We start from the raw sequence: 27,813 nt of genomic DNA, 5'->3' as shown, positions 1-27,813 counted from the left end.
AAATTATATATAGGGGCTGGGGATGTGGCTCAAGCGGTAGGTAGCATGCTCGCCTGGCATGTGTGCGGCCCGGGTTCGATCCTCAGCACCACATACAAACGAAGATGTTGTGTCCGCCAAAAACTGAAAAATAAATATTAAAAAAAAATTCTTAAAAAAAAAACAAAATTATATATAGATGTGCACAACAATTTTACAGAATTCCTAAAAAGTGAATTTTTTCCTCTGTTTCTCTTTGTATATATATATATTTTTTTTTAAAATTAGAAATGAAATATATTCACGTTTTTGTAATATATATAGACAAATTTTTTTTCCTAAAAATTTGAGAGTAAGTTGTAGACATGGCCCTTTTGTCAATAATTGTCTTAGTTTGTATTTCCTAAAATCATGGAATATTTTCTTCTGTAACCACAGTGTAATTAATTATCAAAATCAGGAAGTTATTTAGGTTTGATCAATTGTCCCAGTAAAGCAAAAATTGGGGGGTTCTCCTCAGTATTTTTGACAGTGCTTTATGAACTTGGAAATAACCTTTTTTGGGGGAGGGGATTGAACCTATGGGCACTTTATTCCAGAGCTACATCCCAGCCCTTTTCATTTTTTATTTTAAGATAGGGTCTCACTAAGTTGCTTAGGGCCTTCTCAGTTGCTGAGGCTAGCTTTGAACTTGTGATCCTCCTATCTCAGTCTTACAAGTGTTGGGATTACAGATGTGCACCACTGTAGCAACTGAAAGTTACTTATTTTAAAAATTACAGATAGAAAGGATAAAACAGAGTATATGGCATATTGTAATGAGCTTTTAAAGCCCTCCTAACCAACTCCCTTATATTCCCATAGTTTTTATGTCGTCTATGGTATTTGCATTTTCTGTTAAATCTTAGGTCATATTTATTTCATTACTTTGTAATTCTATTGTCATTACTACTTTAGTTCCCTGAATTTTCTGCATTGCCTATTGACTATTTAATTCACTGGGTTTAGTTAAATACAGGTTGAGTGTCTCTTATCTGAAATACTTGAGATCAGAAGTGTTTTGGATTTTGGCTATTTTTGGGGTTTTGAAATATTTACATATACATAATGAGATATGGTGGAGGTGAGACACAGTTCTAAACATGAAATTCATTTGTTTCACATATACCTTATACACATAGCCTGAAGGTAACTTTATAAATTATTTATAATAATTTTGTACATGAAACAAAGTTTGGGTACATTGAGCCATTGGAGATCAGGTATGGGATTTTCTCATATCAGCACTCAAAATGTTTTAGATTTTGGCACATTTTGAATTTCAAATTTTGGAGTTATGGATGCTCAACCTGTATAATACCAGTGGATTCCTAAAATTCAAAGTATTTAAGTGGGATATGCTTGATATTTTTTTCCTGCACCATTTTTTGACATGCTTCTGTATTCCCATCTTCTTGCTTTAGTTTGTGTATTGCCAAGTGTGTTGTGAGCCCTTCCACAAGTTTTGTTTAGAGGAGAACGAGCGCCCTCTGGAGGACCAGCTGGAAAATTGGTGTTGTCGTCGATGCAAGTTCTGTCATGTTTGTGGAAGGCAGCATCAGGCTACAAAGGTACAAAACATAATAATAGAACTAGTAGAGGATTCCTCTCTCCATATCTGCCTTCTGTTTTGAGGTTTTATGTCTATATTCTTTTCTCCTCTGACTTAATCTGTTTTGACTATTTAATTGGGTGTAATCAATTGCCTGATTCTGTGGAAAATGAATTTTGGAAATTTAGCAGAGAAAATGATACTGGAAAAAATTCCAAAAATCTATCTGATAATTTACCTACTGAGTGCTTTTCATAGGAAATAAATCTCTATTTTAATTGAGTAAGTGGTGTATGAGAAAATTTTAAGTTGTTCAAATGGTGTGCTATACTCACTTAAAGATATGTATGAAATGGGGTGCTAAGTAGAGGTATTTAGTGAAGGTGATGTGATGCCTGCTTTTTTTGCCATTGTATTCTCCTATAGCAACTGCTGGAGTGTAATAAGTGCCGAAACAGCTATCACCCTGAGTGCCTGGGACCAAACTATCCCACCAAACCCACAAAGAAAAAGAAAGTTTGGGTGAGTACGCACATTATGCTGTTTCAGAAAGAATTGTCATGGATTGGTTATGCTTATATAACTTTTAATAGGCATATCCTTGCTTGAGTATCTCAGTGTAATAATTTTTTTGCCTCATTAGGAAAAGTCATCTCAATAAAGAAGTAAAATCTAGAAATGAGTAGCATTGTGATCTTTTTATTCTTAATTTTTTAAAAAATATTTTTTAAAAAATTAAATAAAGGTATTATGTTGGACACAATACCTTTATTTTATTTATTTTTATGTGGTGCTGAGGATCAATCCCAGGGCCTTGCATGTGCTAGGCAGGCACTCTACCGCTGAGCCACAACCCCAGCCCCTAATTAAACTAAAATTCCTGTTGAATTTCTTTTCTTCTTTTCCAGATATGTACAAAGTGTGTTCGCTGCAAGAGCTGTGGATCCACAACTCCAGGCAAAGGGTGGGATGCACAGTGGTCTCATGATTTTTCACTGTGCCATGATTGTGCCAAACTCTTTGCTAAAGGTACCCAAAAATCCAATTTTGCCCGTGTATGGTGTTTTGAAAGCGAATTGGCCTCTTTGGGGAATGAAGTACAGAATCTGACTTGTTGTGTCAAGGATGCCAGTTAGACACATTCCATGTTCCCACTGCTGCTCTTTCCTTTGCAGAGACTACTTAGAAACTGGAATATTTTGTTAACTTCCATGGGAAGTTTTTATCGTAGCTAACTGCAAATGAATGCTCTAAGCCAATAGAGCCAAAGTGTGACTTATATACATTTGATTGTACTTAATCCTCCCGCCTCAGCCTTTAATAGTTAGGCTAGGGGAAAAAAAAAAGGTAACCAATACCTTAGAGCTGTTATTTTATCGACCTAGACTAATAATGATATAAAGTCACTACTAGAATTATTTTAAGTAAAATAAGCAGATCAATTTAAAGAGTTCTATTTTATATATATTTATTTTTAGTTGTAGGTGGACACAATACCTTTATTTTATTTTTATGTAGTGCTGAGGATCAAACCCCATGCCTCACATGTGCTAGGCGAGCACTCTACCACTGAGTCACAACTCCAGCCCCTAAAGAGTTCTATTAAGTAATAAATAATAGAGGGGATACACAGATAAAGCAAATATATGAAGGCTGTATATAATACTGGATTTTAGAAAATGCTGCTCAGAGCTCTTTTCCAGTAGAAACACTGGAAATAGAGAAAAGTTAAATTAATTGTTGTGTACTCCTATATTGCCACCTCTTTTTGAAAATTTAAACATTTTTTCAAATGTTTAAGGTATTCTCATGACAGTTATAAATGGGTCTAAAGAAGAGAAATAGTGGCACATACAAATCTTTCCTAGGAATATTCTAGAAGCCCAGAATAATCTTAACATTTAGTAGATGTGTCAAGGTTCATAGCAGATCCATGCTACGGTTCAGAAGTGAATGCTAGTCTGGAAGAATACAGATTTTAGATTAGGTTGAGGCCCTTAAAAGTATTGGTATGTGAGCCCAAAGCACTACTACAATCTTTACTCTGCTTTCAGGAAACTTCTGCCCTCTCTGTGACAAGTGTTATGATGATGATGACTATGAGAGTAAGATGATGCAGTGTGGGAAGTGTGATCGCTGGGTCCATTCCAAATGTGAGAATCTTTCAGGTACAGAAGGTTGGAGTCTTTTTATTACAGTTTCTTTCTCCCTTGGTACTGCTACATTTATAGCCCCCAGAGCACTATAAACCTAAAATTGTGGTAGTGCTATTTAAAGTTCTTTAAAAATAAGTTATTGTTTAGTCTTTAGAATAAGTAGCATTGTATTGTTTGTGCTCACTTCTTCTGAACACATCCCTTTACTTCTTTGTTGTCCTTTGTGGGTACCATAACCTATTGGTTCTCGAATAACCAAATCCTGGATTAGTATTAATTAATGAAGTCCCTTTGGGAGATCAATGTATACAATGTCCTACAGTATTGTAGCCTCTTAGGTGGGTTTCTAACATACAGCTTTATACTAAGGTCAGTGGCATAGTTTACCTTCTCTCCCTCTCTTGCTCTTCAGAGGACCTCCTTATTGTAGTTTTTTGTTTTCCTAGATGAGATGTATGAGATTCTATCTAATTTGCCGGAAAGTGTGGCCTACACTTGTGTCAACTGTACTGAGCGGCATCCTGCTGAGTGGCGACTGGCTCTTGAAAAAGAGCTACAGATTTCTCTGAAGCAAGTTCTGACAGCTTTGTTGAATTCACGGACTACCAGCCATTTGCTACGCTTCCGGCAGGTAGACTGAAGTTGCATTTTGTTTTCTGAAAGCTTGTTCTTACATGGTTTTTACCTAAATAAATAAATTTTTAAAATTATTTGTATTATATTTATATTACCTAACAATAGAAAGGATTTTTTTTCTTGTTTTGCTTTGTTCTTCTTTTAGTTTTATAGTTACTTGTTTTGGTGATAACCATTAGGGAAAAGTTTTAGGATAAGTTCTTCTGTATAATAGGAAGTAGAAAGGGACTGTATCTTCAAAGGCGTTGCTACTATAATAAGAAATTTGGATTTTCTACTCTGTTGATAATGGGGAGCCAGTGAAGAAGTTTACCCACGAGTCAAGTTGTTTTTTTAGAGGGAAAAAAAAAATTCTCCCTGGAGTAGAGAAGAAGGATTAAGAGAGGTTTAAGCCTAGAGGCAAGAGCAATATTGGGAGGCAGGCATAGTAATCTACTTGAAAACTTCTGCTTTTTGTCCAAGTTGTGAACTATGTGTCTATGAAGTAGTCAGTCATTGGAAAAGGTATAATATGGAAAGAACCACCTAGATAACTTTAACTCAAAGTGAGGCTGATGTTTCACCATAAAGCTCCTTTTTTGTTGTTTTTGAGTAAGAAAATGAATTATCCATGTCATATTCCAAAGGAGTTATAGACATAATTTCAATTTCAAAATTTTTTATAGTTGTAGATGGACAGCATGCCTTTATTTAATTTTTTTTTTTTTTAATGTGGTGCTAAGGATCGAACCCAGTGCTTCACATATGCTAGGCAAGTTGTAGCCACTGAGCTACAACCCCAGCCCACAGTTTCAATTCTTTATACTAGGTTTGAAAATTATCAAGGAAAACTCCTAAGCTAGCCTAACTAAGCTGTTAGGTACTAGGCTTATTTTAACTTCTCAGAAATCATTTTCACTTTTGAGAAATCTTTGGTTCTTTTTGTGTTCTCTTTTTTTTACCATCTTTATTAACTTTAATAGAATGTGCATGGATGCCTCATTTTAAGAGTTAGGTTAAAGAAACATCTGTTTTCTGGCAACAGGCTGCGAAGCCTCCAGACTTAAACCCTGAGACAGAGGAGAGTATACCTTCTCGCAGCTCTCCAGAAGGACCTGATCCCCCAGTTCTTACTGAGTTCAGCAAGCAGGATGATCAACAACCTTTAGATCTGGAGGGAGTCAAGAGGAAAATGGACCAGGGGAGCTACACATCTGTGGTATGTCTCCACAGCAAACCACCAGTGTTTCAAGTGCCAATTTAGTTTTCTTAGATCTTTGTGGAATGATGCTGGGTATAAATAAATTTTAAAAATTATTTGTATTATATTTAGAAATGTCATCTGGCTTTAAATAACCTAAAAGTATATGAGCTATTTTAGCCCTGTGATTCAATAGAAGGGTTATTATATGGTGATATATTAAAATGTTATTTTTTTATTTGGCTTTCAACTGAGTTCTCTGAAAATTATTTTTTATGAGAGGAAGCGCTAAGAACTGTTTATGGGAAAAATGCTAATGTGAGGTTAATGTGTTCTCTTTTGAGCTCAAATCTGAATAATGTGTCTTTATGATATTCAAGTATAGATAGATTATCTTAATTTTATGATTTTAAGAATGTATAGGGATTTATCATTTGTTATCTCATGGTCTGTATTTGCTCTTCAATTCTATACTCATTTTGTTCCAAATAAAAAATTGTGAGCCTGTCTAGGTAACTTACCATGATAGAGCTAATTTGTTTGCATTCTTGCCTTATTAGCCTTGCATCTCTTGATTGCTTTAAGTTAGTTGTGAAGTGAATCCCACAGGCCTCAGCCAAAGAGGAGTGACACTATATTATTAAAATAGGGTGTGAGTTTTCTGTTGGATCTCTGTGCTGGAAGAGGAAGTGATTTTGAGAGTTTGCTGTTTTATGAATAATTGATATTTTATTTTTGTATACAGTTGGAGTTCAGTGATGATATCGTGAAGATCATTCAAGCAGCCATTAATTCAGATGGAGGGCAGCCAGAGATTAAAAAAGCCAACAGCATGGTCAAGTCCTTCTTTATTCGGGTAAATGATATTAACAGTTCTGTTTTTATTGCTTACCTATGACTAATTGCTCCATGAATACAATGGACTTATTCTCTTTTCTGTTTGCTTTGCCAAGTGTACAAAACACCTTTTAATTTTATTTGTTCCTCTGCTTCTTTGGGAGGAAGTTGCCTGAGTGGATTGTTCTTTGCCTTGGTAGCCTGAAATTATTTTCAATATTAACAGTGATATTGGTGTGAAGTTGTCAGTTTTTTTGTGGTTTCCAAATGAATGGTAACATGTTTACATTGTTTGTTTTTCTTTTAGCAAATGGAACGAGTTTTTCCATGGTTTAGCGTCAAAAAGTCAAGGTTTTGGGAGCCAAATAAAGTGTCAAGCAAGTAAGTTAATTAAGTACTGTACTTTCTTGTCAACTAGAAATCAGAGTTCTAGGAAGTTTTAATATTAAAAATGAATCAGTTGAAGGGCTAGGGTTGTGGCTCAGCAGTAGAGCACTTGTTTGTCTGGCTTGTGTGAGGCACTGGGTTCGATTCTCAGCACCACATAAAAATAAATAAAAATAAAACAAAGGTATTGTGTATATCTACAACTAAAAAAATAAAATTAAAAAAAAATGAATCTGTTGAGATGCCTTTTTAGTGCTGGTTTTGGAGCCAGCATTTCAGTTCATTGTAGGCTATTGCCTCTTTTTTCACTTACATATTTGTTAGGTTTTCGGGAATTTTATTTAATTTGTGGCATAGGGACAAAACATATGTCTTACAGCTGCATAGTTGTTATAATTGGGTTCTGTTTTACTTAGTTTAAACGATGCTGTGTACTACTCTTGATTCTTCATATTTAACCTTTAATTTTATTCCAGTAAATTCTTTTGATTTGGGGAAAAGGACAGTACTGGGGATGAAACCCAAGGACTCGCACATGTTAGGCAAGCAATCTACCGCTGAGCTACGTCACCAGCCTGTTTTTTTTTTTTTTTTGTAGTTGTAAACAAATAGCATGCCTTTCTTTCTTTCTTTATTGTGGTGCTGAGGATCAAACCCAGTGCCTCACACATGCTAGGCAAGCGCTCTGCCACTGAGCTACAGCTCCAAAACCCCAGCCTGTTTTTGATATTTGAAAGGGTTATCAATTATTTCTAGAAGTTTAGGCAAGAGTCATATATTGAGATTATGATATTAAAATTAAAGTTCTGTGTATTTTGGCAGTTTTCCAATTCTGTGACTTATTCTTACATTTTGTAAATAGCTCAAACATGGGTCCAAGACCTGATGATATCAAGAATTTGATTTTTATGGTTTTAGGTATATTGTAGGAGTTCAATAAATACTTGTTGAATCAATTATTTTCAGCAGTGGGATGTTACCAAACGCAGTGCTTCCACCTTCACTTGACCATAATTATGCTCAGTGGCAGGAGCGAGAGGAAAACAGCCACACTGAGCAGCCTCCTTTAATGAAGAAAATCATTCCAGCTCCCAAACCCAAAGGGCCTGGAGAACCAGACTCACCAACTCCTCTACATCCTCCTACTCCACCAATTTTGAGTAAGGCACCAAAGAGTTATCCATTTTTTGCTAGATGCAAATAATTGACATTGTGAATCTAAATTTAACATACTTGAAAAAAAATTTAGTATGCTTGGATATCAAAAAGCAATTTTCAGGTCATCCTTAAATGTAATAGCATCATTGTTTTTGCTTACTTGAGATGTTAACAAGACCTTAAGGTAAAAATATTTGAGTATTATGTAGATGCTGAAATAGCATAACTTTGAACACTTTTCCCCAAAGTATTTTTTTTATACACTATTTTAACTGGAAATCAGAAATAGTACTGCTAATTTTAACTGAATGTCTTCTGGGTTCCAAGGTACTGACAGGAGCCGAGAAGACAGTCCAGAGCTGAACCCACCCCCAGGCATAGAAGATAATAGACAGTGTGCATTATGTTTAATGTACGGTGATGACAGTGCTAATGTAAGTATTTTGGGGCCAGAGATCCTAGTTAACAAGCACTTCACATGGATGGTTTATCCTTTGTGTCAACACTTGTTGGCTGAGTACTGTTTAATGAATGTTTCCTTAAAAGTGGCTCTTAAATTTTTTTTTAAATAATTGATTTAGTTGATTCAAAGCTAAATTAATTGATTTGCCTTAAATTAATTTGTCAAGTAATTTTATTTCATTTTTTGTGGTATTGGGATGGAACCTAGGGCCTCACACATGGTAGCAAGCATTCTGCCCCTGAACTCCATCCCTAGCCCTGATGTCCAGTATTTTCTATTAGAAGTTTCTCAAAAATTTCATGAAAGTCAATAAAATATAAGTTACATTTTACATAGCTTGTTTAGTTTAATGTAAGCCAGCAGAGTGGTTAAGAGCTCCATCTGTGACGGCAGCCTAGGTTCTCTTCTGTGCTTTACCACCTACCCTTTGACCTTAGTCAGTGGTGTAATTTCTGACCCTTAGTTACAGCTTTAAAATGAAGATGATAATGCTTATCTCACGGTGGTTGTAAGGATTAAATGAAATAATGTATGCAAAGCCTTCATTTAATGCTTGGCACATAGTAAGCTTTCAATTTGGGCAAGCAGGGCAGGGGATTTAACCCAGAGACAGTTTACCCACTGAGCTACATCCTTAGTCCTTGTATTGGGTGGGGGTGGACTTTAACTTGTGATCCTTTTGTCTCAGCCTCCCAAGCCCCTGGGATTACAGGCGTGTGCCACTGCACCTGGCTAAGCTTTCATTTTTTTCAAAAAGTATTTATTTAATACAGTCTGAGAGAATTGGTTTTGAAATATGGTTTTAAAGAAGTCAATGCATATTTATATAAACTTACCACATTGCTCATTTCTATATTCTCTAGATTTATAAAAATTTCCAATCTATAGAAAAAGTAAGCTAGGAAAGAGGGAAGTAGAAAACAGAAACATTGAAAGCTGAATTGTGATTTTTGTGTACATTCCTAAATTACAGAATTAAATTTGTTTTCTTGAGGTAATCTTCTCTGAAGTAAAGCTAATATCAAGGAAAGCCTCCTTTGACAATTTATTCTTTTTTTTTAATATTATATTTTAGTTGTTGATGGACCTTTATTTTTTTTAGAATTTTTTTAGACGTTTGTGGACTTGTATTCTATTCATTTATTTGTATGCGGTGCTGAGAATCGAACCTAGTGCCTCACATGTGTGAGGCAAACACTGTACCACTGAGCCATAACCCCAGCCCAACATTTTATTCATTAAGAAAAAAATTTTTTTTATTTCATAGGATGCTGGCCGTTTGCTATACATTGGCCAAAATGAATGGACACATGTAAATTGTGCTTTGTGGTCAGCGGAAGTGTTTGAAGATGATGATGGGTCACTAAAGAATGTGCATATGGCTGTGATCAGAGGCAAGCAGCTGGTAAGAACTTAATGTGTAAATTTTATGAAAGAGATGTCCTTTCATTTTCTAGGTGTTCTTTCTGTGGGTAAAGAAATATGGTTTTAAAGAAGTCAATGCATATTTATATAAACTTACCACATTGCTCATTTTTATATTCTCTAGATTTATAAAAATTTCCAATCTATAGAAAAATACTTGTTGGCTAACTACTCTGTCTTCAGAGTAGTTAGCCAACAAGTATTGACATACATTATAGACAGATTGCTATTCTGATCTTTGGAAAAGGGATACAAAAGCAATACAAAACAAAGTATTACCTAATTTGGGAGACAATTCAAATATGTGAGAAAAGTATCAATGTATTAGGGGATTTAGACTGAATGAGATCTCTGAGGCCTCAGTTGAGTCAATATTCTGAGGTTCCACAGAATAAATTCATATAAATACATGAAGAAGAGATATGGGAAGTGATCAGTTGCAGTTGAGAGTAATCAGAAACAGCAGGAGAAAAATTTAAAAGCTCTGTTTTGAAGGAGAGGAGAAAATGAAGGATTATAAAACAAGCTGTCCAACAAACAAAATAGCACTTGCAAAGAAGCAGTAGTAAATTGTGTGGTGAGTATAAACAGAAAGTCCTTCCTGGAGGAGTCCAGATTGAATAATAAAATAAGGTGGTAACATACAGGGCCAGTTGAAGAAAACCTTGGAGTCATTTGATAAGTTTGTTATGTCAGTCTAATAACTGAAGAACCATTATGTTTCTGACTAGTAAAACCTTTTTAAAAAAGAGTTGCTTTGAGATGTTTTCAGGATTGATTTTTAAGAGTTTCATGTCTTGTAAATCAGTCATTAATCCTAGAAAAACTATGTTTTAGATCTAATTCTAAATCCAGTTGTAGTGTTTAAATGTATAGCTAAAAGGCTGTATGGTATGGATAGTCGTAGAGAGAGGATTTGAGGAAGCTAGTCTGATCCTCAGGATTTTTCTGGAGTTCAACGGATTACCATTCAACAAAATTAGTTTTAGGAAAGCGAGAATGGGATGATTCTATAGAGGAGATGACAAACATTTAAAACATCTGAAAGTCTGAATAGGGCTCTGTTTTTTGTTTTGTTTTGTTTTTAAGCGATGTGAATTCTGCCAAAAGCCAGGAGCCACTGTGGGTTGCTGTCTTACATCCTGCACCAGCAACTATCATTTCATGTGTTCCCGAGCCAAGAACTGTGTCTTCCTGGATGATAAAAAAGTGTATTGCCAACGACATCGGGATTTGATCAAAGGCGAGGTGAGATAGCTTTAGTTGCTTTTATGTATATGTTTGACTTTATTTATTTAAAGCAGTGTTAGGTTCACTGCAAAATTAAGCAGAAGGTACAGAGATTTCCTATATACTCCCTGCCTCTACACAATATGCAGCCTCCCTCATTAATTGTGTCCCCCTCCAGAGTTGTCTATTTGTTGCAATTGATGAACCTCTATCAATACATCATTACCACTCAGCGACTATACTTTATACCTTGGGTTCACTCTTGGTAGTGTACATTCTATGGGTTTAGGCAAATGTATGATAACAGGTATTCACCACTATAATATCAAGCAAATGTTTTTACTGCCCTAGAATGTGTTCTGCCTGTCAACACCACCAACCCTTGGCAACCACTGATCTTTTTACTATCTCCATGAATTTGCCATTTCCAGAGCTTCCTATATAGTTGGAATGCTATAGTATGTAGCTTTTTCAGACCAGTTTATTCCAATTCACAATATACCTTTAAGTTTCTTCCACATCTTTTTATGGCTTATAGTAGCTTTTTGAATTCTTCAGGAATTTAGGAAAAAATACTAAAAAAAAAATAGCAAAATGGTAAATTCAGTTTTGCTTTTCCTACTAGGCATTCCAAGGGTCACCTATTTATGAAAAATAAAGAGGTGCTTCTAGTAAGATTGAAAGGTGATTTTGAGATGCTCAGAGAGAGCCAGTACCATGAATATACTGTGTAAAGAGACAATCTATTAACAGCAATCTTGGGTTTTTATTTAAGGTGGTTCCTGAGAATGGATTTGAAGTTTTTAGAAGAGTCTTTGTGGACTTTGAAGGAATCAGCTTGAGAAGGAAGTTCCTCAATGGTTTAGAACCAGAAAATATCCACATGATGATTGGTATGACCTGGACCTGGGTTATTGGGAGGACTGTGTTGTTATTTGGGCACTTTCTAGTCCTCAGTTATAAAATGATCCCTCCCATTATGACTTCTAATCAGTTCTTTTCTTGATCAGGCTCAATGACGATTGACTGCTTAGGAATTCTGAATGATCTCTCTGACTGTGAAGACAAGCTCTTTCCTATTGGATATCAGTGAGTAAAGAGAGGACAGCAACCCTTACAACTTGAGCACTCTGAAGCTATGTACATACAGATCATTAAATGTAGAGGCATTGCTTGTTATCTAGTTTTTAATTGCTGTAAAAAATTTACTTTTTTTCCTAGTTCCCTAGTTCATTAGCTTGTAGATTAGGACTAACCTTTCAAGTCAGGTAAATCCTGTAAGAAGCAAAGTGTTATTGATATAATTTTAGAATAATTTCCAAATAAAACCTAAATAGAAAACACAGGATCAGTCTCTTTAAGATTCCTCTAAATCCCAGTCTCGGATTCAAAAATCCAGATCTTTTCACAGATCAAGCACCTCATATCCTGTCCCAATCCCCCCCCCCCCCAACTTCTTTTACAGTGCTGCGGATTCAGCGATTCAGGGCCTGCACATACTAGATGAACATTCTACCACTGAATTGCAGCCTCCCTGGTTTTTTTTTGTTTTTTTTTTTTAATATATTTTATTTACATTTTTTAGTTCTCGGCAGACACAACATATTTGTTTGTATGTGGTGCTGAGGATCGAACCCGGGCCGCACGCCTGCCAGGGGAGCGCGCTACCCTTGAGCCATATCCCCAGCCCCTCTGGTTTTATATTTTATAGATCTTTCTAAAATTTAAGTCCCCATAATAATCATCGAATTCTCCAGTCAGAACTTATATCTTTTATATGAAATAGGTAGTTTAAGTATCCTACAAGCTGACAGTATAAATTCAAAATTACCCTTCTACCTCTCCCTTATTGGAGTCTCATTTTGCAGTTTATGCTTCAATTTATTCTGCATTCTAATTCTGATAACACAAACTATACTTGACATGTAGTTGGCAGCTCATTGTACAAACATTCAGCAGATTTGAAGCAATTGTATTTCCTTTGTCTTGTGTTTCTCCAAAAGGAAACACCTCTGGTTTGTTCTTTACTTTAGGACCTCACTTTGTATACATTGTGGAGGTTAATAACTATTTTTAGTAGTGGTGGTGTTTTTCTTTTTCTGAGTTTAGGATATTTTACTATTTTATGTGCCTGCTTACACTTTAATTTAAAAAAGATCTTGTGCTATTTCCTGAGAGTCTAAGAAATAGTAAGAACTTCAAAAACTTGTCAAAACCTTAAAGCTTTCTGGAGTGAGCAATAGATCATCCATTATCAGTGGAATCTATACCAAGAACCCATGAAATAAAGGTAAATTCTCTAAATCAAGACAGGTAACCCAGGATGAGGAGAGGTTTGACAATGTCAGTTTCTGTTTCTGTTCTCTCATTTGTGATTTTTCCCTATCTGTTTGCCAGGTGTTCCCGAGTGTACTGGAGCACCACAGATGCTCGCAAGCGCTGTGTGTACACGTGCAAGATAGTGGAATGCCGTCCTCCAGTTGTAGAGCCAGATATCAACAGCACTGTTGAACACGATGAAAATCGGACCATTGCCCACAGTCCATCATCGTTTTTAGGTTAGTTTTTAGTTGAAACAGGACTTGAGTTTGGGGAGTATGTACTGAGACTGAAAGATGAAAGAAAAGCCATTTATATGGGAGGTCTCCTTTGTTTCTAGCTTGACATTTACCAAATAGCTTGCTTTTTATTGTCTCATTTGTTTGATATTTTATTTTAATCTTTTTCATTTAAGAGTTTTTATTTTCTACCACAGAAAGTTCATCTAAAGAGAGTCAGAGTACAGCTGAAATTCTAAGTCCTCCATCACCAGACCGACCTCCTCATTCGCAAACCTCTAGCTCCTGTTATTATCATGTCATCTCAAAAGTCCCTAGGATTCGAACACCCAGTTACTCTCCTACACAGAGATCCCCTGGCTGTCGGCCATTGCCTTCTGCAGGTAAAGGACTTTAATGACCTACTTGACCCAGGGTCAGCCCAAAGACGAATTTGTAATTCTTTTAGGCAACCTTATCTTGGTGACTTTTGCTACAGAAAAGAGATTTTTTTAAGAAATATTTATTTAGTTGTAGATGAACACACAGTATCCTTATTTATTTTTATGTGGTGCTAAGGATTGAACCCAGTGCCTCACACATGCGAGGCAAGCACTTTACCACTGAACTACAGCCTCAGCCCCTGAAAATAGATTTTCAATTACCTGTAGTTAGATGTAGACAAGTCATTAAAACCAGTGACTTCCACATATTTGTTCTGTCTGTAATAGAATTTCTTACTTTTTCTCTTTTGTTCAGGAAGTCCTACCCCAACCACTCATGAAATAGTCACAGTAGGTGATCCTTTACTCTCCTCTGGACTGCGAAGCATTGGCTCCAGGCGACACAGTACTTCTTCCTTGTCACCCCAGCGGTCTAAGCTCCGGATAATGTCTCCAATGAGAACTGGGAATACTTACTCCAGGAATAGTGTTTCCTCAGCCTCCACCATTGGGACCCCTACAGATCCTGAGTCAAGTGCCAAAGCAGTTGATCATAACTTAGGGCCACTGAATTCAAGTGCTACCGTAGGGCACAGCACTCCCACATCTTCAAGTTTGCAAAGAACGGTAGTCACTGTAGGCTCTAAAACCAGTCACTTGGATGGATCTTCATCTTCAGAAATGAAGCATTCTGGTGCTTCAGATGTGACATCCAAGGGCTCCTCTTTAAAGGGAGAAAAAATCAAAATGCTGAGTTCCAAGAGTTCAGAGGGATCTGCACATAACCTGGCTTACCCTGGAATTCCTAAATTAGCTCCACAGGTTCATAACACAGCTTCTGGAGAATTAAATGCTAGTAAAATCAGCAATTTTGCTGAACCTTCTTCAGTGCCATTTTCTTCTAAAGAGGCCCTCTCCTTCCCCCAACTCCATTTGAGAGGACAAAGGAATGATCGAGACCAACACACAGATTCTACCCAACTGACTAATCCTTCTCCAGATGAAGATACTGAAATCAAAACCTTAAAGCTTTCTGGAGTGAGCAACAGATCATCCATTATCAGTGAACATGTGGCATCTAGTTCCAGAGACAGGAGACAAAAGGGGAAAAAGTCTTGTAAAGAAACTTTCAAAGAAAAGCATGCCAGTAAATCTTTTTTGGAACCTGGACAGGTGACAACTGGTGAGGAAGGAAACCTAAAGCCAGAATATGTGGATGAGGTTTTGACTTCTGAATTTATGGGGCAACGGCCATGTAATAATGTTTCTTCTGATAAGATTGGAGATAAAGTCCTTTCTGTTTCAGGAGTCCCCAAAGTTCCATCCATGCAAGTAGAAGGACCTGCCAAGGAATTACAAGCACCCCGGAAACGCACAGTCAAAGTGACATTGACACCTTTAAAAATGGAAAGTGAGAATCAGTCCAAAAATGCACTGAAAGAAAGTGGTCCTGCCTCCCCCTTGCAAATAGAGTCAGCATCACCAACAGAACCAGTTTCAGTTTCCGAAAGTTCAGGAGATGGGCCAGTGGCTCAACCAAGCCCCAATAATGTCTCATCCCAGGATTCTCAAAGTAACAACTATCAGAATCTTCCAGTACAGGACAGAAACTTAATGCTTCCAGATGGCCCCAAAGCTCAGGAGGATGGCTCTTTTAAGAGGAGATATCCCCGTCGCAGCGCCCGTGCACGTTCTAACATGTTCTTTGGGCTAACCCCACTCTATGGAGTCAGATCCTATGGCGAAGAAGATATTCCATTCTATAGCAGCTCCACCGGGAAGAAGCGAGGCAAGAGATCAGCTGAAGGGCAGGTGGATGGGGCCGATGACTTGAGCACTTCAGATGAGGACGACTTGTATTACTACAACTTCACAAGAACAGTCATTTCTTCAGGTGGAGAAGAACGGCTGGCATCCCATAATTTATTTCGGGAAGAGGAGCAATGCGATCTTCCAAAAATTTCACAGTTGGATGGTGTTGATGATGGGACAGAGAGTGATACCAGTGTCACAGCAACAACAAGGAAGAGCAGCCAGATTCCAAAAAGAAGTAGTAAAGAAAATGGAACAGAAAACTTAAAGATTGATCGACCTGAAGATGCTGGAGAAAAAGAACATGTCATTAAGAGTTCTGTTGGCCACAAAAATGAGCCAAAGATGGATAACTGTCATGCAGTAAGCAGAGTTAAAACACAGGGACAGGATTCCTTAGAAGCTCAGCTCAGCTCATTGGAGTCAAGCCGCAGGGTCCATACAAGTACCCCCTCAGACAAAAATTTATTGGACACCTATAATACTGAGCTTCTGAAATCAGATTCAGACAATAACAACAGTGATGACTGTGGGAATATCCTGCCTTCAGACATTATGGACTTTGTACTGAAGAATACTCCATCCATGCAGGCTTTGGGTGAGAGCCCAGAGTCATCTTCCTCAGAACTCCTGAATCTTGGTGAAGGTTTGGGTCTTGATAGTAATCGGGAAAAGGACATGGGTCTTTTTGAGGTATTTTCTCAGCAGCTGCCCACAACAGAGCCTGTGGACAGTAGTGTCTCTTCCTCTATCTCAGCAGAGGAGCAGTTTGAGTTGCCTCTAGAGCTGCCATCTGATCTCTCTGTCCTGACCACCCGAAGTCCTACGGTCCCTAGCCAGAATCCCGGTAGACTGGCTGTCATCTCAGACTCAGGAGAGAAGCGAGTAACCATCACAGAGAAATCTGTAGCCCCCACTGAAGGTGACTCAGCACTGCTGAGTCCAGGAGTAGATCCTACTCCTGAAGGCCACATGACTCCTGATCACTTTATCCAAGGACACATGGATGCAGACCACATCTCCAGCCCTCCTTGTGGTTCAGTGGAGCAAGGTCACGGCAACAGTCAAGATTTAACTCGAAACAGTAGCACCCCTGGCCTTCAGGTACCTGTTTCCCCTACTGTTCCCATCCAGAACCAGAAGTATGTGCCCAATTCTACTGATAGTCCCGGCCCATCTCAGATTTCTAATGCAGCTGTCCAGACCACTCCACCCCACCTGAAACCAGCCACTGAGAAACTCATTGTTGTTAACCAGAACATGCAGCCACTTTATGTTCTCCAAACTCTTCCAAATGGAGTGACCCAAAAAATCCAGTTGACCTCTTCTGTTAGTTCTACACCCAGTGTGATGGAGACAAATACTTCAGTATTGGGACCCATGGGAGGTGGCCTCACCCTAACCACAGGACTAAATCCAAGCTTGCCAACTTCTCAACCTCTGTTCCCTCCTGCTAGCAAAGGATTGCTCCCCATGCCTCATCACCAGCACTTACATTCCTTCCCTGCAGCTACTCAAAGTAGTTTCCCACCCAACATCAGCAGTCCTCCTTCAGGCCTACTTATTGGGGTTCAGCCTCCTCCAGATCCCCAGCTTTTGGTTTCAGAAGCCAGCCAGAGGACAGACCTCAATACCACAGTAGCCACTCCTTCCTCTGGACTCAAGAAAAGACCCATATCTCGTCTACATACCCGAAAGAATAAAAAACTTGCTCCCTCTAGTACCCCTTCAAACATTGCCCCCTCTGATGTGGTTTCTAATATGACATTGATTAACTTCACATCCTCCCAGCTTTCAAATCATCCCAATCTATTAGATTTGGGGTCACTTAATACTTCATCTCATCGAACTATCCCCAACATCATAAAAAGATCTAAATCTGGCATCATGTATTTTGAACAGGCACCCCTGTTACCACCACAGAGTGTGGGAGGAACTGCTGCCACAGCGGTGGGCACATCAACAATAAGCCAAGACACTAGCCACCTCACATCAGGGCCTGTGTCTGGCTTGGCATCCAGTTCCTCTGTCTTGAATGTGGTATCCATGCAAACTACAACAACTCCTACAAGTAGTGCATCAGTTCCAGGACATGTCACCTTAACTAACCCGAGGTTGCTTGGTACTCCAGATATTGGCTCAATAAGCAATCTTCTAATCAAAGCCAGCCAGCAGAGCCTGGGCATTCAGGAACAGCCTGTGGCTCTACCACCAAGTTCAGGAATGTTTCCACAAATGGCGACATCACAGACTCCCTCTAGTGCTGCAATGACTGCAGCATCTAGCATCTGTGTGCTCCCCTCTTCTCAGACTACGGGCCTGACAGCTCCATCACCAGCTGGCGAGGCAGAAGAACATTATCAGCTGCAGCACGTGAACCAGCTCCTGGCCAGCAAAGCCGGGATCCTTTCTTCCCAGCGTGACCTTGATTCTGCTTCTGGGACCCAGGTATCCAACTTCACCCAGACAGTAGATGCTCCTAATAATGTGGGGCTAGAGCAGAACAAGGCTTTACCCTCAGCCATGCAAGCCAGCTCATCCTCTCCAGGGGCCTCTCCATCCTCTGGACAGCAGTCCGGGAGCCCCTCAGTGCCGGCCCCCACTAAACCCAAACCAAAAATCAAACGGATTCAGCTGCCCCTGGATAAAGGGAATGGCAAGAAGCACAAAGTTTCCCATTTGAGGACCAGTTCTGAAGCACACATTCCAGACCAAGAAGCCAACACAGCATCCCTGACCTCAGTCATAGGGTGAGCCATGCAGTATTGTCTCTGTTGTGTCTGCAGGATTTTATGCTCTGGATTAGGGGCTGTTGAAATAGAAGTCTTTGGGGAGGGACTTTTTGGAAGTAAGTTGTTAGTTGGGTTTTCTAGGTATTAACTTTGATTTTTTTTTTTTTAATTACCAGTGGTGATTAATAGAGCAAAATTTAACTCCACAAGTGAACAGTTTGACTCTTGGATAGAACTCTACCTGTAAATATACTTTGTTCTGATTTCAAATGGTGTTGCTGTTTGCTCCTGTTTCTTTTTTGCCGAGTTTTTACAGATACTAGAAAATGCTTATTCCTAACTGGTGGGCAAAGCCCCCTGATGTACCCTCAGAGTCCTTTTTTAAAATGTCCTTATATAAAATATACAAGTGGGGGTGGGGATGTGGCTCAAGCGGTAGCGTGTTTGCCTGGCATGCGCAGGGCGCTAGGTTCGATCCTCAGCACCACATGAAAATAAAATAAAGATGTTATGTCCACCGAAAAACTTTAAAAAAAATAAATATTTTTTAAAAATTTAAAAAAATATACAAGTGATTTTCATATATATATATATATATATATATATATTTAGTTATAGATGGATACAATACCTTTATTTATTTATCTTTATACGGTGCTGAGGATTGGATCGAGGGCCTCACATGGGCTAGGCAAGCACTATACCACTGAGCTACAACCTCACCCCAACAAGCGATTTTTATTTTATTTTATTTTTTGGTATCAGGGATTGAACCAGGGCCATTCAACCACTGAGCTACATACTCGGCCCCTTTTTGATATTTTATTTTGAGATAGAATCTCACTAAGTTACATAGGGACTTGCTAATTTGCTGAGGCTGGCTTTGAACTCAGGATCCTTCTACATCAGCCTCCCAAGCCACTGGGATTGCAGGCATGCACCACTGCATCTGGCCTACAAGTGAATTTTTACATATGTATACACTTATGTCGCCACCACTCAGATCAAGATATAGAATACTTTCAGTGCCCCAGAAGGCTCCTTGTGCTATCTCTTGGTCAGTACCCTTCCAGGTAACCATTATTCTAACCTTTACGACCATAAGTATTTATTGTCGGCTCACAAATTTTATCAGCTCTTGATAGAGTCATTTCTTTAGACTGGCCTCCACATTTAATTTGAAACATATGTACCTATAGTTTCATGCAAAGATACAAATACTTTTCTTCTCTACTCCAGGACTCCAGGAGCAGAGGCTGAGCAGCAGGATACAGCTAATGTGGAACAGTCTTCACAAAAGGAATGTGGGCAGCCTGCAGGGTAAGCTTAAAAATTAATTCTCTAAAATTAATACCTCAACTTTGTCATTTAAAAAATAGTTCCTCCCTATTTTCATAGGCTTTGGTTTTGTTTTCATTTTTGCTTAATGGAATTAATAAAAGCTTATAAAAATCAGGGCATAGAATCATTTGGATAATAGTTTCCTATTTGTTCTGCCCACCCCTTCTCAATCTATTCCCTAAAGGTAGCTGTTGGTAATAATATATGGTTTAGTTTGTATGTGAATATGTATTTTTTTATATATAAAAGGAATAACAGCATAGCTACTATCTTTTTCTTGTTTTTTTTTTTTTTTCCATGTACGGGATTGTTTTCTATATATCTTTCTGTGCTAGTAAAAGTCACTTTTTTAGTGGCTGCCTCCAGTACTATTATGAGGATCTATAATGATGTATTTAACTTCTTTATTTAATATATATTGATACACATTTGGATTGTTTAAAGATCTATTAATTTTACAAAGTGAAAATTGATGGTTTACTAGTTCATGCAGCTTACTTTTAGTTAAACCAGCTAGCTTATTTGAGTAACTGTAGAATAGCTTCTGACAAGTGTCCTTTCATTTTTTCCTAAAACTAACGATATGAGAAGAATTTTAAGAGCACATTTCACAACTTCAAAAGCAAATACCTAATGTCAGTATTTGGAAAGGAATCTCATCAAAGACAGTTTTATTTTGTGGGCCGTTCAGTAGTATGGTGGTGGTGGTGGTGGTCATTTAGCAAGTTTTGTATAATTAACAACTGAATGATGTTCAAGAACAAGGACAGTATATAATGCCTAGCTGGTGTTGTATCTTACACCTGGTTTTATTTTCATTTAGACAAGCAGCTATTCCAGAGATTCCAGCAACCCAAAATCCAGCAAATGAGCAAGAAAGTACAGGTATGTGACTAATTGGTTAGAGTCACAATTTTAAGCTAGGAGTATTAAAATTACCTACTTTACTTCTAAGCTTCAAGCAGTTAAGTGATTGGTTGAAGTTAGACAGAAAGTCAGCACCTGTCTTCTAGCATTCTTCCACTACATAATCTGTGATCATCTGTCAGCTAAGGGACACAAAACATTGCCTGTAAAATCTCTTCTGCTCTACTGGCTTTAACAATGAAATTTAAATAGCTAGAGATAATCTGACTTTATCCCTTAGGTGTTGCCATAGGAAACCAAGAACCATTTTATTAGATGGATTTTGGTTCCACCACCAGGTACATATCCTAGCACTTTTCATCTTTTGTGACAAATTTCGGTCAGGAAACAACTGGGCCCTGCATTCAAGATCAGAAGCCATGAATATAAGGCCTTTCCCTGTTCCATAGAGGGTTCTCTTCTGGATAGAGGGTTCTCTTCTTCAGAAGAGAACAAGGTGGAGAACGGGCCCAGGCATGAGATTTATTGTCACATCCTGATAATTTGCTGATGTTGCAGGGGGGCTGACACATCTATTGATGGAGGAAGGCAAGGGAGGGTGGGGACTGAGAATGAGGACTTTGGAGCCAAATGAGTTAGAATCCCTGCCTGGCCACCCAGCAGCTCTGTGAACTTAGCTTGTTATTCTCCTTTCTCTGCCTCAGTTTTCTTACCTTTAAAATGGAGATTATAATAACACTTACTTTGCTGGGTTGTTATAAGGTTTATGTGAGTCCATCTGTGAAGTTTTTGAAAGAGAATCTGAGACATAGTAAGTACTTCACATGTTAACCATTATTTTTTTTTTTAGCCTTGACTCTACCGAGAACAATTACTTATGGGAAAACTATCAGATTGTCTGTCATACCAGAAACTACAAGACTTTATGTTGAAAACAAAACAATAAAATGGTTGTAATCACTTTCTAGCTATGATGGAGGGCAAGCTCTTTGAGCCTCTGTTTTTTATCTGTGAATGGGAGTAGTAATACCAACAATGACATGTTGTTAGCTTAGAGATAGTGCATGTACTCTGCAGAATCAGTGTTCAGTAAGCATTTGTCATTGCAACCACTTTGGTTCCCGTTTGCCTCCTCATAGAACCTAAAGCAGTAGAAGAAGAAGAAAGTAATTTCAGCTCTCCGCTGATGCTTTGGCTCCAGCAAGAACAAAAGCGGAAGGAAAGCATAGCTGAGAAAAAGCCCAAGAAAGGACTAGTTTTTGAAATTTCAAGTGATGATGGCTTTCAAATCTGTGCAGAAAGTATTGAAGGTGAGTAGTTAAATTAGGTAGACCCAGCAACAGAGGCCCTGTTTCAGCTATCTCTGTTCTTATGTATTATGTCATTGAGGTGTGACAGATTGTGCCAGATTTTATGAAGGATATTAAGAAGCATTATATATTTTCTTTGTCCTTTAGAAATTTGTCTTAGAGAAATATCCATAATTCATGTGAGAAGTTAATGATACAGAGTACGTATCATTACCACTTGCTCATTTTAAATTTTATATGTTCCTCTCTCTTAGCTTAAGCCTTACTTTGTAAAAGTTTTCATTTTTTATGACTTAATTAACATAAAGGATTTTACTTTCTTATTCATATTGGTATCCCTGGTATGTAGGTGAAAAAGTAGGGAATGTTCTCTAGGTTATAAGTACTAGAGAATCTCAAAGGAAAGAAAGATCACTCTGAGTAACTTAGGGTTATCCAAGAACCCATGGAGATTAATAGGAGATTGAGTTTAAGAAGATAATAGAAATTGGGTTAGGCAAACAGGAATGGGAAGGAGGGCTTTTGAAGAAGGATGTAAACAAAGATAGATGTAATCACACATGATAGGTTTAGAGTGGTGTCAGATGAGAAGTTGACATTGAAATTCATGTCAGGTAATAGTGAAAGAAAAATTGAGAAGGTGAATTTGTCACAAGTTTTGGAGGACCTGCACTTCCAAGCCCTGAGACCTCTGCAGTTCTGGGGGAGTAAAATAAAGGCAGAGTTTCAAAAGTTTAATGTGTAGCTCCATACAAGATAGATTGAACTGGAGACATTGGGAGGCAAGAAGTCATTCATGAGAGTATTACTAATAGAAATGCCAAGTAATAAAACCCATGTAGGAAAAGAAAGAATGGACACATTTTGTGACTGCTTAGATAATAAGGAGAGGACAAAGCCAAAGATGACTTTTCTAAGCTGGGCTCATTGGCACTCACCTGTAATCCCAGTGGCTCCGGAGGCTGAGGCAGGAAGAATCACAAGTTCAAAGCCAGGTTCAGTAAAAGCGAAGCACTAGCAACTCAGTGAGACCCTGTCTCTAAATAAAGTACAAAACAGGGCTGGGGATGTGGCTCAGTGGTTAAGTGCCCCTGAGTTCAATCCCTGGTACCCCTTACCTCCCCCAAAAGATGTCTCTTCTGAGCAGGTGTGATGGAATATGCCTGTAATCCCAGTGATTTGGGAGACTGAGGCAGGAGAATCACAAATTAAAGGCCAGCTTCAGCAACTTAGCAAGACCCTGTCTCAAAATTCTAAAAAATAAATAAAAAGGAATGGGAAATGTGCTCAGTGGTAAAGTACCCTTGGGTTTAATCCCCAGTACAAATAATAATAATGTAAGGAGGAAAAAAAAAAAAAGCTAGTTTGAAAGTATGAGAAAGTGTGAGCTCTTCTTTTTTGGGGGTGTATGGGGGATTGAACTACTCCCCATTCTTATTTGCCTAACCTAATTTCTATTACTTAAACTCAATCTCTTATTAATCTCAATGGGTTTTTGGATAATCCTAAATTACTCAACAGTGATCTTTTCTTTGAAATTCTCTAGTACTTTTAATGTAGAGGGGCCTTAACCACCGAGACACATCCCCAGCCCTTTTTTTTTTTTTTTAAGAGAGAGAGAGAAATTTTTAATATTTATTTTTCAGTTTTTGGTGGACACAACATCTTTATTTTATTTTTATGTGGTGCTGAGGATCGAACCCAGCGCCCCGCGCATGCCAGGCGAGCGCGTTACCGCTTGAGCCACATCCCCAGCTCCCTAGCCCTTTTTTTAATGTTATTTTTAGAGCAAGCGTCTCACTGAGTTGCTTAGGGCCTCACTAAATTACTGAGCCTGGCTTTAATCTCTCAATTCTCCTGCCTCATCCTCCCAACTGCTGGGATTACAGCATGTGCCATCATGCCCAGCCAAAAGTATGAGTTCTACATGAGAAATAATTGTAGAATGGCAGGTCTATAGAAGTACAGTGCTGGGGTTGTAGCTCAGTGGTAGAGCACTTGCCTAGCTAAAAGATTATAGAATCTTAGGTTAGAAATTGAAGGAATTAACAAACAAATAAATAAATAAAAAGAAATCAAAGTAATTGTAAAGGTTTTCTAGTCCCAGACCTTAATTTTAAGGAACTAAGGTTATGAACTACCCACATTCCTGGTTGCATCTTTTCACTATTTGGGTTAGGGTCACAGAATACAATTAATTTCAAATGTTTAGGTGTAGCACCCAATCTTCCACCAGAGAATGTGAATGCTTTAGGGACTCAGGGCAGAAATCTCCTGACTGCTTCTGTGACCTAAGAAGGGAACACAACTGGCTATTGTAACTTCTCAGCTACTTCCCCATGCACCCAATTGATTAAAACCATAAGAAAACAACAAAACACTGTCTGAACAGGTTATGTGCTCCAACTGTAGGGATTCTAAGTATAATGCCTGTGCATACTGTTAGTATTAAGAGATGTTGGCATGAATATCTTGTAGCCTACAGTTTTCTTTTAATTTCTTTTAGATGCCTGGAAATCACTGACAGATAAAGTCCAGGAAGCTCGATCAAATGCCCGCCTGAAGCAGCTCTCATTTGCAGGTAATGACTAGAGCAATTATTTTACTCCTCCCTCAGAATATTCTGTCAATTTATTAGTCTCAGCCATAGAATTGATTCTATTTAAAAAAAAAAAACAACAAAACTTTTTTTAAAAAAGTATTTTTCACAGCTTTGAGATATAATTCACATATCATCCATTTAAAGCGTATAATTTGGTGGTTTTTATGTATTCACAGAATTGCACAACCATCATTGCCTTATAACTCCAGAATATTTTCATAGTCACTGAAAGGAACCCCTCCTGCTCATTATTAGTCAATTCCCCATCTCTTTCCCCTGACACCATGTTCTAGACCTTTTCATATAAATGGAAATCATATATTTGTGACTGGCTTTTCACTTCACAATGCTTTCAAGGCTCCTTCTTGAGCTGGGAGTATAACTCAATGTAGAGCATGGGATTAGCATTTGTGAAGGCCTGGGTTTGACCCCTATCACCAAAAAAAAAAAAAAAAAAAAGCTGAGAGAGAGAGAGAAGAGAGAGATTGATTGATTCCTGCCTGCTGTAACATTGCAATTCATATTCTACTCCTCTTTCTTTCTCTCTTTCTCTCTCTCTCTTTCTTTCTTTCTTTCTTCCTTCCTTCCTTCCTTCCTTCCTTCCTTCCTTCCTTCCTTCCTTCTTTCTTTCTTTCTTTCTTTCTTTCTTTCTTTCTTTCTTTCTTTCTTTTCTGTGTGGTGCTGGAGATTGAACCCAGGGCCTTGTGCCTGTAAGACAAACACTCTACCAATTGATCTATATCCTCAGCCCATTTCACCACCACCTTTTTAAAAATTTTTTCTTTTAATTAATTAATTAATTTATTTATTATGCATGACAGCAGAATGTATTTCTGTTTTTGTTTTTTTTTTTTTTAGTTGTAGTTGGACACAATACCTTTATTTTATTTATTTTTATGTGGTGCTAAGGATTGAACCCAGGGCCTCACATGTGCTAGATGAGTGCTCGGCTGCTGAGCCACAACTCCAGCCTGAATGCATTTCAAGCATAGTACACATATGGAACACAATTTTTCATTACTCTGGTTGTAATCCACTCCTTTTTATTACCAAATAATATTCCATTGTGTGAATATACTTTGCTTATCCATTCATCAGTTGATGGATATTTGGGGTTGTTTGTTGTTTTACTTTCTTATTCTTGCTAATGATTATTGACATACAAGTTTTTGTACAAATCTGTTTTTATTTCTCTTGGGTCTGTACCTAGAAATGGCATTGCTGGTTCATATGATAACTCTCCTTAACTTTTTAAAGGACTACAGAATTCTTTTTTCCCAAAGTGGCTACACCATTTCATGTTCCCAGCAGTATACAAAGGTTCCAGTTTCTCCATATCCTTATCAAAACTTGATATTGCCTGTTTTTTTATATTTTAGATATTCTAGTTAATTTAAAATAGTACCTCATGATGTGTGTGTGTTTGTGTGTGTATGTGTGTGGCGGGGGTGCTAGAGCTTCAAGCATGCTAGACAAGTTTTCTACCAGTAAACTACATCCCCAACTCCTCATTGTGGATTTTTTTTTTTTTTTGGATCAGGCACTCGACCACTGAGCCATATCCCCAGTCTTATTTTTTATTCTATTTAGAGACAGGGTCTCACTGAGTTGCTTAGCACCGTCGTCTTTGCTGGGGCTGGCTTTGAACTCGGGATCCTCCTGCCTCTGCCTCCCCAGCCGATGGGATTACAGGCGTGCACCACCTCGCTTAGCCCTACCTTCTCCGTTCTTATCTATACTATTTCCAATTTCTGAATCTTTGTTAATCAAGATGGAATCATATTTTAATATGCATTTAAAAATTAAGTAAGATTATCTTCTCATGTTATTGGCCATTTGTATTTTGTGGGAGATAAGTCACCTATTAGATTCTTTTTTCTTTTTTTTTGGTACTGAGGAGTGAATCTAAGAGCACTTTACCACTGACTTATATCCCCTTTTTATTATTATTATTATTTTTAAAAAATTTTGAGACAGAGTTTCACTACCTTGCTGAGGCTGACCTCAGACTTGTAATCCTTCTGTCTCAACCTCCCGAGTTGCTGGAAATACGTGTATGTGCCACTGCCCCTGGTCTTTGACTTTTTTTTTTTTTAACTAAAAAAATCCTGAAGACTGAAGATTAGCTCAGTGGTAGAGCATTTGCCTAGTATGTGCAAAGCAATACTGGATTTGATCCCTGGCACTGCAAAAGGAAAGGAAAAAAAAAACACACACACACAAAGATTAAAACAAGAAAATACACAGGCTGTGTAATAGTACCTGCCATCTAAAATTAACAAATATTAATATTTTGAAATATGTATTTGAAATACTTATCCTCTCTTCCTTGTTAAAAGAAAAAAACTAAAGTATCATAGGTAAATACTTCTTTTTTTAAAGATTTTTTTGTGTGTGATACTGGGATTGAACCCAGAAGTATTCTACCACAAAGCCACACCCCCAATCCATTTTTATTCTGAGATAGGATCTTACTAAGTTGTCAAGGCTAGCCTTGGATTTGAATTCCTCATTGCCTCAGCCTCTGGAGTAGTTGGGATCATAGGTGTGTGCTACCATACCCAGCAAAAAAAATTCTTTTAAATACCTTTCACCTACCTTCCCAGGACCAATTTGAAAGAAGATAGGAGGGGTAGAGATGAATATTGGAAAAAATTTAAAAAAGTCAATGGATGGTTTCTGTGTTAGATTAATTAAAATCCTTCATGTTCACTTCAAACAAAAGTACTAAAAAAAATTTTAGGTTACATCATTTGAAGCCTAGTATCAATGAGAAACTATTTCAACTTTAAAAAGGAGGTAAAATAAAACCACAATGAGCCAAACTGGAAGCAACTCAAATACTCCTCAATACGGGAATTTAGAAAAAATTCTAAAGTAATCTGATTAAAAAGGCATGTTGATAACAGTGTGTATCTCATATGATCATAGTCTTTTAAATCTGATACAGGGGGCTGGGGATGTGGCTCAAGTGGTGGCGCACTTGCCTGGCATGCGTGCGGCCCGGGTTCGATCCTCAGCACCACATACAAAGATGTTGTGTCCGCCAATAACTAAAAAATAAATCTTAAGATTCTCTCTCTCTCTCTCTCTCTCTCTCTCTCTCTCTCTCTCTCTCTCTTAAAAA

General features: G+C 38.0%; 1 protein-coding gene across 1 annotated transcript in view; it reads left to right on the top strand.

Annotated features, from left to right (window-relative positions):
* Nucleotides 1-27,813, top strand: part of Kmt2a (lysine methyltransferase 2A) — an 85,187-nt gene that overhangs the window by 47,882 nt on the left and 9,492 nt on the right. The window contains exons 17-37 of the mRNA XM_048795611.1: nucleotides 1,443-1,589; nucleotides 1,997-2,092; nucleotides 2,479-2,599; nucleotides 3,625-3,747; nucleotides 4,173-4,357; nucleotides 5,387-5,560; nucleotides 6,288-6,398; nucleotides 6,687-6,760; nucleotides 7,733-7,926; nucleotides 8,252-8,358; nucleotides 9,655-9,792; nucleotides 10,902-11,060; nucleotides 11,818-11,935; nucleotides 12,053-12,131; nucleotides 13,440-13,600; nucleotides 13,798-13,983; nucleotides 14,339-18,584; nucleotides 19,806-19,886; nucleotides 20,731-20,792; nucleotides 21,914-22,084; nucleotides 24,591-24,665. Coding sequence (XP_048651568.1) covers nucleotides 1,443-1,589; nucleotides 1,997-2,092; nucleotides 2,479-2,599; nucleotides 3,625-3,747; nucleotides 4,173-4,357; nucleotides 5,387-5,560; nucleotides 6,288-6,398; nucleotides 6,687-6,760; nucleotides 7,733-7,926; nucleotides 8,252-8,358; nucleotides 9,655-9,792; nucleotides 10,902-11,060; nucleotides 11,818-11,935; nucleotides 12,053-12,131; nucleotides 13,440-13,600; nucleotides 13,798-13,983; nucleotides 14,339-18,584; nucleotides 19,806-19,886; nucleotides 20,731-20,792; nucleotides 21,914-22,084; nucleotides 24,591-24,665 — 6,808 coding nt within the window. The remainder of the gene's footprint in view (nucleotides 1-1,442; nucleotides 1,590-1,996; nucleotides 2,093-2,478; nucleotides 2,600-3,624; nucleotides 3,748-4,172; nucleotides 4,358-5,386; nucleotides 5,561-6,287; nucleotides 6,399-6,686; nucleotides 6,761-7,732; nucleotides 7,927-8,251; nucleotides 8,359-9,654; nucleotides 9,793-10,901; nucleotides 11,061-11,817; nucleotides 11,936-12,052; nucleotides 12,132-13,439; nucleotides 13,601-13,797; nucleotides 13,984-14,338; nucleotides 18,585-19,805; nucleotides 19,887-20,730; nucleotides 20,793-21,913; nucleotides 22,085-24,590; nucleotides 24,666-27,813) is intronic.

This window comes from Marmota marmota, unplaced genomic scaffold (assembly GCF_001458135.2).
Source record: "Marmota marmota marmota unplaced genomic scaffold, marMar, whole genome shotgun sequence".
NCBI classification, from domain to species: domain Eukaryota; kingdom Metazoa; phylum Chordata; class Mammalia; order Rodentia; family Sciuridae; genus Marmota; species Marmota marmota.
Note: the sequence above shows the minus strand (reverse complement) of the source record. Positions and strands in the feature narration are given on the sequence as shown.